Raw genomic sequence first — 8,432 nt, forward strand, 5'->3', positions numbered from 1 at the left:
TCAGATGTTTATTAGTGTAGTTTGTGTTTTACTTAGTACACGATGTAACTACAGAAGAGTCAAGTTTTAAATAGGAAAAATATAGAAACTCTTTGGTCATTTTTGAGCGAGATGCTAACGGTCTAATCAGATTCAATGATCTATGCTAAGCTAAGCTAAAAGTGCTACCGCCAGACCCGGAGATCGGCTGAATGGATTCGAAAACGGTAAAACTCAACTGTTTAACTCAAGGGGAGTTGGAAAATGAACCTATTTTAAAAAATATTGGAGTGTTCCTTTAACATACGAACTTAGTGATCCAACCATCCATCATATAAAAATTAGGATAACTTCGGTGATGGAAGAAAACACCACACTTCTCTTACCTTCCTGGAGTATTCATCCACTGCTCCAAAACTGACTATGTTGCACCTATTAAGTAAAGCTTTTGCAAATGGATTTCTACTAATATAGTGCAAGGAGACATGGGTTTATAAGAAATACTCATAGGAGTACATGACAATGGAAAATGACAAAACTTTATTAACTTGTGATTAGTATCCACATGCCAGAGAGACCGAGGCCCTCTCACAGAATATGTGCAGCGTACCACACACCAATACCAATCTGTACATTCTGGACCGGACTCCTGTCGAATCCACTTTGTGCACTGAAGCAGCTACTCTTCTCCACTGAATGTGAATCACCATGGATTGAAGCCTACCTTTGACCATTCGGTATCCAGCAGAGGAAATTTCTTTTTTAATCTGGGCAACCAATCAATTGAGGTCTTGATCAATGTTACTGTACGTTTTCGTGGAAAACCCAAACTCTTTAATTTGTTTGGGACAGTGACATGAAATGCCCAGAGGTTTTGCAATGTAGCATACAGAAAATTCCATGAAATCAAGATCAACTGGTGTTCTTATGAGAGCTTTTCCATTTTTCTTTTTTTTCTATTCAATTAGCCTGATAATGTACTGAATAAAACGACACAATTTGCTCCTGAACTTGTTTTTAAAAGGGACTGCACCTAGATTGTATATGACGATTCTTGCCGTTATTTTGCACAATTAAAGTTATTTGTTATGTTTAATCTGCAATCATCCTCAGTTGGGGAATTAGATCTAAGTATTATAATGTTCTTTTTTCTGTTTGTTTGGTTGGTTGGGGCCGGGGGACAGTTTGCAGCATTCTATATCTGTGGTTTCTGTTGTATCTTTTACCCAATTGTATATAGAATGCTGCAGCAAACAAATTCATAAGAGGAAAAATGCAAACAATAAACCAACTCTATAGCAGATTGTAAGTGATCAAAGGCTTAGGACGTTCCAGTTCAGTGCATTGCAAGGGTTCCGCCAGTAGTGGGCACTCGTGCAACGTAATCAATGACGTACATCTGAGTAAACGAGACGGAGGGAAGTTTGCGAGTGAAGGGCATAAAAAAATAGACTGGAACGCAGCCAAGGTTTGATGGTGTTGGAATTGCGATCACGTTCTTCCGGCTTTGAAGCAGGGCTTAAAAACGAAAAAAAAAAAATTCAATCGGTTCACTCGGAGCAGAATCGATATTTTAACGTTTCTGTTTCTGCGTTCCTCTGTATTATTATTGTTCTGAAACCGGTTTGAGTACAAAAAATACCGATTAATAACGTTATTTTTTTTACTTTTTATTTGCCTATAATAATAATGATAATATTAAAAAACAGCGTTTTCTTTACTCAAAAAGATAAAAAAACAAACAGAAAGAGATCTGGTATCTTAACCTGCTGCGCTTAGTCACAGCCAATACTAAACAAAAGAAAAAAATCTGTTAACACTTTAAAGACACTAAAGTATTTAAGATATTTAAAAATGTTTGCTGCATTGTTAAAAAAAATGCTCCACGTATAAAATTGCGTTTTGAGAGGGCAAAAAGTCGAGTTGCATTTTATTATTACATTCAGAAATAATGTAGGCTAAAATGCTGGTAAAGCAAAATGTTTACAAACATTATAAACACTGCATATCTATGAACACAGTTTCCTTCTTTCTGCTTTAGGCTATAAAAATGTCAATCCAAAAACAAATTAATTTAAGGTGAAACTGATGCCTACCTTTCACATTCGGCACAAATCCAAATGTTTCCATATTTGCAACATATCTGAATGCTAAAATATTTATTATAGGCTTTGTACTTCACTCGCATCGACGTAAAATATCATCCTTCACATCAGCTATATCAGCACAGTGAGGCCCTGGTCACGCTGAACGCAATAGATTGTACAACTGAGCAGTGTAACTTAAGTTTTTTTTAAACTGTATTTTATTTTGATAATGAACAGGCACACTGCCGCTGGGACTGATGAAGTGGAGAAAGTAACAACAGTTATCAAATGACTTAAATTAATGATATTTTCTCAGGTGGATGCTGGGGTATTATCTATCGGATTGCAACGTATATCCATTTGTTAATTAACATTACACATAGTGCGCATCTAATTAGAGTTAAGCCAGTCGGCGTGGTAGCCAAGGCTCACATAGTCATATGTCAAATCTCATGAGAGCGGGAGATTTTACCTTTTCCATGGGCGGGAGTTGGTGCTCAAATCCCGCGATTTGGTGCATAACAAGAATAATGGAGTTGCATAAACACTAGGCTGCGGAAGTTGGTATTACACAGTGTTTGCTCGTACACAATGTAGGGTATCAGACCGAATCAGACAATCTAAGATTTAGTCAAAAACACAGTTGAAACACGAGGAGCTGAATTCCACGGAGGCCCAAGACACAGGATGTTCGTAAATCAGATTCTGGCACCACAAGCCTGAACCAACTAGCAGCTTTGAGTAGCTCATAGCATTTAAACAAAAGAACACTTATTGACAATTCCAAGGAGATTGTCAATTTTGGGGGCAAGTAATCAAGATTAATGGTCAAAAGAGATGCACGGCGTGACCATCACATGGTAACCAGTGATAACAATCGCGAGCTCTTTGGATTGGCTTCCCCCACCTCGACGACAGAGAACAGACTGAAATTCCTTATGAGAGACCTCTTAACCTCTGGTCTTCATACATTCACATCCATTCACACAATGGCACAGAAACTGCCTTTCCATGCACCTAAATGACACTAAAAGGACTTGTGAGCAACTAATCATTTCTATGCATAACTCCATATTATGTATGTAACCCACATGTGACTATCAGGTTTTAACCATTTATCGTGTATGTATTTTGAATAATTATTGAATAGTTTATAGGTTCCTATTCATGTTTAGTATGTGTGTGTTTCAATCTTCTTGCTTGAAACGTTTCTTCCAATCAATTCTTTGTCAAATGTATCATATTGTTGTTATAGAAATCATGTCCAAAAGTATACTCTGCAAGAGCGTTAAAACTCGGACCATGTGCCTGATGAGATAACATTTTGATTTATGAATTGGGAGGAGAAATATACAACACCCCAGCAAAGACGATATCTAATTGGTCAAAACACCATTTGGGAGGTGTCCAAAAGCCCAGTTTAAATACTCAGGACACCATCAAATCCTTCTCTTCGCTCTTCTACTCTCTTCTCTTCTTTTTGGTCATGGCTTCTAGCCGTGCTTTTCAGTCATCACTTTTTGCGCTCTTTGAGCGTGCTCTGGCTTACACGCCAGCTCCTCCAAAACCATGAGGAGAAACGCCACCTAGTCTCGTCAAACTTTACTTCTATTTCTTTACTTTACATAACCTGCTGCACCGCCCCCACTGTCATTTTGCTTTTTATAGAAATGAAAATTATTTAATTCAGTTATAAAACGTATATACATAAAATTAGTGAATGGTATAAAAAAACAGAATACGGACTTCCTCCAAACGTCCACCATCCTGTTTGTAGGGTGAATGTAGTATATGGATAGTGTCAATTTAAAAAGAAAAAAAAAGCGTGTCAAGCATTAAAAAATGTAAAAACCACTGGCCTAGGATTTTATTCTGTCACGTATAGCATATAGCTAAATAGTTGATCAGTGATACACTCTCTCGCCGACAAAGGTGTTGCCTCCCTCTTTCATTTCATTAACATCTGGTGTTCTAGTCTCCTATGGATATGAAAAATGAAAACATGCTGTCTTTTGACATTTTTTAAATATATTTTTATAAGAATAATTCTTAAGGTATACACTCTCTCAAAACATTACACTGCTCACAAAACAATAAGCAGTAAGTACCAATCAATGAGAGCAATTTTGAAAGCTGATTGGTCAAATATATGTTGAGGACCAATACATAACCTCCAAATATATCGACATAAACCCACGCTCGCTCTGTCTCGTATGCTCATGATCTAATGCACTTATTAATGCTGGATCTTTAAAAACGAATACCAAAATCTGACATTTTCCAGAACAGGATCTGGCTCAATTTAAGCACTGCTTTTATCCAAGATGTGTTAATGCCATTATGAATAGCTATGCAACAGTTTATGGACTGTATGTGATTTAGTAGGTTTTTGAATAAGAATAATTTTTTCCAGAATATCTAGATCAATCAAAAGACACACTTGGATGCACGTTGGTTGTGCCCAAAAAAATTTTTTGTTATTGCAATGTTAAATTTGTTGCAACTTTGCACTTTGATTTTGACAAATATTGTGTGTAATAATAGTCAATGACATCATAATTGTATTGTATCGTTTTGTTTTAAATACCAAATATTTTACTTAAAACATTTCTCATTAGTGTTTATTCAGTTATTTACAATATACATTAGCGTGGAAAAAAGTTTCAATGTAGCTAGCTACTTTTTGGTAGTAACTTAAAGTGTAACTAGTTACATTTTCAGAAGGGTAGCTTGATTGTAGCTTAACTACTTTAATTTATGAGTAGCTTGTAGCTTGATAAGCTACAGTTTCAAGCTACAGTTTCAAGTTCCCCAACACTGGCGATTTATTAATTTTAAAGTATTATCCTGAATCAAATTTATCATATGCCATCTACCATAACTGCTCAATAATTTGAGACTACAGCAAAGAAGATGGACTGTGTGGCCACATGCATTCATATGAACATGACAAAAGAAAAGAAAAACCTTCAAGACAAAGTAAAAAGAGGTGAAGGATGGGGGATACTTTTAGGAACCTGGAGTTGCATCTGCATTTGGGGCACATTCATTGCTTTGATTTCACACAGATACTTCATTGTCCGATCGCTGAGCCATTTAAAACTTTTTCCTCAAAAAGAACAAGAATAGGGTCTCTCATATGCATGACTTTCCATATGTATCAGAAAAATAATTTTATTGTGATACATGTGCAGGTGATTTTGTTTTGTAAACCTCTTTTCACATTCAAAACTTGTCATTTATGTCCAGAACGAGTTTGCCAATGGTTTTTCATGTCTCTATGATATGTGAAACTCCTTTCACACAGAAGACACTTCTCTCTCCACTGAGAAGCCTCCACTGAGTGTTTAAGTGCAAAACTCTTTCCACAGTGATGGTAAAACACATTCTTCTTTGATGTGAATTCTTACATGCTTCTTTAGGTGTTTCCTGTCTGTGAAACTCCTTCCACACTGACGACATATAAAACAGTTCTCTCTTGAGTGAAACCTCATGTGCTGATTAAAGGCTACTTTAAATCTGAAACTCTTTCCACACTGACCGCATACAAAGGGCTTTTCTCCAGTGTGAATTCTTACGTGGGCATTAAGACTTGCTTTTTGAGTGAAGCTTATTCCACACTGTTTGCATTTGAAAGGCTTCTCTCCAGTGTGAATTCTCACGTGGACTGTCAGGTTTCCTTTCCGATTGAAACTTTTTCCACACTGTTGGCAGGTGAATGGGTTTTCTCCGGTGTGAATCCTCATGTGGTTAATAAGGTGTCCTTTTTGACTGAACTTCTTTCCACACTGCTGGCAAGTAAACCGTTTCTCTCCAGTGTGAATTCTCATGTGGATTTTAAGGCTTGCTGATCGATTGAAACTCTCTCCACACTGTTTGCACGTGTAAGGCTTTTCTCCTGTGTGAACTCTCATGTGGACATTAAGGCTTCCTTTACTAGTGTAACACTTTCCACACTGTTGGCAGGTGAAATTACTTCTAGTCTTCTGAGCTTGTTGTCGTGACAAAGTCTTTTCAGTCTGAGAGCAACTAAAAGGTTTTATCCAGTTATGAAAGCATGTTTGTTCCTTTTCTTTCAGTTCTTGATTCTCCTCTTTTGGTGACTTTGGGTCTAAGGTGAAGAAAAGACAAATAAGCCCAGTTTAAAAGCACATGTAAAGCATCAAAACCAATCACATGTATGCTGGATCCTACATGCACTAAGCTGCTCGCAGAAACTCTTCTAAATATTGTTAACTTTTAGCTTTTCATTCAGAAATGAAGCCCATCATAAAACTAGACTTTTATGGCCTACCGAGGTCTGTACCAACCCTAATTAAACACACCTGCCTTTAACTGTCAAGCAATCCTGAAGACTTCTGTTACATTGTTCAGGTGTGTTTGATTAAGTTGTTCATCCTGACATAGACCATCACATTTTCCTGGACAGCTTGTGAATTGTGTTGCAATTTGTGGACATGTAATAGCATGGTTATATCACATCTATCTGACCATTTTGTTTGTGTGAAACGAGAAGTTTCCAACTCAAGTATGCAGTGCCCTCTGCGTCACCTAATGCAGACCTGCCAACCTTGGAAACTATCAGTGAGACGAGATGGGACACAAGGTTTGAGGGGGATTCTTCATATTGTATATTCCTAGATAGCTACTATTATCTACTATGGCTAATGTCAAAATCGTAAGTGCAAAATGCAAGATTTAATGTTAAATATTTTTTAAAGGTTAGTACACACAATTGTGCTATTCCTGTTAGACAGTATTTTAGAGTAAACAGTAGGGATGCAACAATACAGTTAGTCCAAGTCGGAGTGAGAACGAGGTGTGGCGGTGAGGACCCGGGGGAGAGGGGTTATATAAACGGTTATTTTTTTAATGTCGGGAATTTCCCCTGCTTATTAAAAAGTTACGTTCATTACAGTAGCAAACGTCAGATGAACATGATAAACATCAGACGGACACGACTTAGCTCAACATATATATAACAAATGACAAAGTGCTCATTCGGAAATCTGAAGAAAGATTTGTATACACATATACCTTCATTCGCCTTGTAGTCATTATGTAATTTTGTTATAGTGTTTTTATTCATACAGTAGGCTAACTGCAAATGTTTCAACAATGATTTCGTTAACACCATTCATTTTGAAGCAGGTAATGATTTATGGCGAGCTGCGTCACGTTGCACCACGTAACTGTTTTACGTCCAGTGGATACTCTCCAAAATGGCACTACAGGGTGACGCGAAGGAGACGAATTGTTGAATAAAGTCGTTTTTTTTTCTTTCTTTTGTGCACAAAAAGTATTCTCGTAGCTTCGTATAATTGCGGTTGAACCCCTGATGTCACATGGATTATTTTACAGATCTCCTTGCTACGTTTCTGGACTTGGGAACATTTCAATTGCGTTGCTGTCTATGCAAGGTCAGCTCTCGAATTCCATTAAAAATATCTTAATTTGTGTTCCGAAGATGAACGAAGGTCTTACGGGTTTGAAACGACACGAGGGTGAGTAATTAATGACAGAATTTACATTTTTGGGTGAATTAACCCTTTAACCTCATTCTTTTGTCTCGATACATAAAGAAACATTTGCACTGATGGGCAAACACAATGGCCTGATTTTGTAAATGTTACCTATCACACCTGCATTAATACATTGGTTTGTCCAGTTTTATGCTGTCCCATCGCAAAGTCACGTCTTTTTTTGATGCGCATCAAGGAACTTATTCGGTAAAAGTGTTTCCATCATAGTTTATGTGCATGTTTTCTCACCGGATAAGTAATTTATCCTACATAGTTGAGCGCATACGGTTTTTTATGGGCATTTTTAGAATTTATGCGCATCTTGGCATTTTATTTTATGCGATATACCAAAATGCACATAAAAATAGGCTGAGGGAAACATAGCCATTGAGCTGGTGCCTATTACACAAAATAATAGTTTATTTAGGCTATTAACTTTATTTCTACATATTGTGACATGTCATAACAAATGTCCAAATACACCAAGTAAAACCACTTTAATTATGACACTCATCAAATATAGTTAATTTCTGTAGAGCTGGACATTTTAATAAGGATCACATGAGTGAGTTCAGCTTTGAGAATGAAAACCAACCTGTTTGTTCCTCAGTATCCTCATGTTTGATTCTGAAAGTTTCTTCAATCGTCACGTCTTCACTCTCCTCTTTAATAAACTCCATCTTTATAATAGCGAGCCACGTGGATCTCAGCTGATGAAGGAGTTTTTCTGTCTGTTTGAACACTTTGTCCCATTTAATAAAAAGAGAATAATTAATAGAAAGAAAAACAATCAGCTCCCTAGTTCAGTAGTCTGCACACTGGTGAGGGAGTCAGTCAGAGAGAG

The 8,432-nt window shown here is 37.0% G+C and overlaps 1 protein-coding gene across 1 annotated transcript; it reads right to left on the bottom strand.

The window, feature by feature from the left end:
* Positions 1–4,800: 4,800 nt before the first annotated feature.
* Positions 4,801–8,389, bottom strand: LOC107563859 (gastrula zinc finger protein XlCGF8.2DB-like). The gene is made up of 2 exons (XM_016248829.1): positions 8,184–8,389; positions 4,801–6,177 (listed from the first exon to the last, which is right to left on the bottom strand). Exons 1-2 carry the CDS (start codon positions 8,266–8,268, stop codon positions 5,414–5,416), a joined length of 849 nt encoding a protein of 282 aa, XP_016104315.1. The 5' UTR covers positions 8,269–8,389; the 3' UTR covers positions 4,801–5,413.
* Positions 8,390–8,432: the final 43 nt, after the last annotated feature.

The sequence above is a fragment of the Sinocyclocheilus grahami genome, unplaced genomic scaffold (assembly GCF_001515645.1).
Source record: "Sinocyclocheilus grahami isolate Dianchi unplaced genomic scaffold, SAMN03320097.WGS_v1.1 scaffold893.1, whole genome shotgun sequence".
Classification (NCBI taxonomy): Eukaryota; Metazoa; Chordata; class Actinopteri; order Cypriniformes; family Cyprinidae; genus Sinocyclocheilus; species Sinocyclocheilus grahami.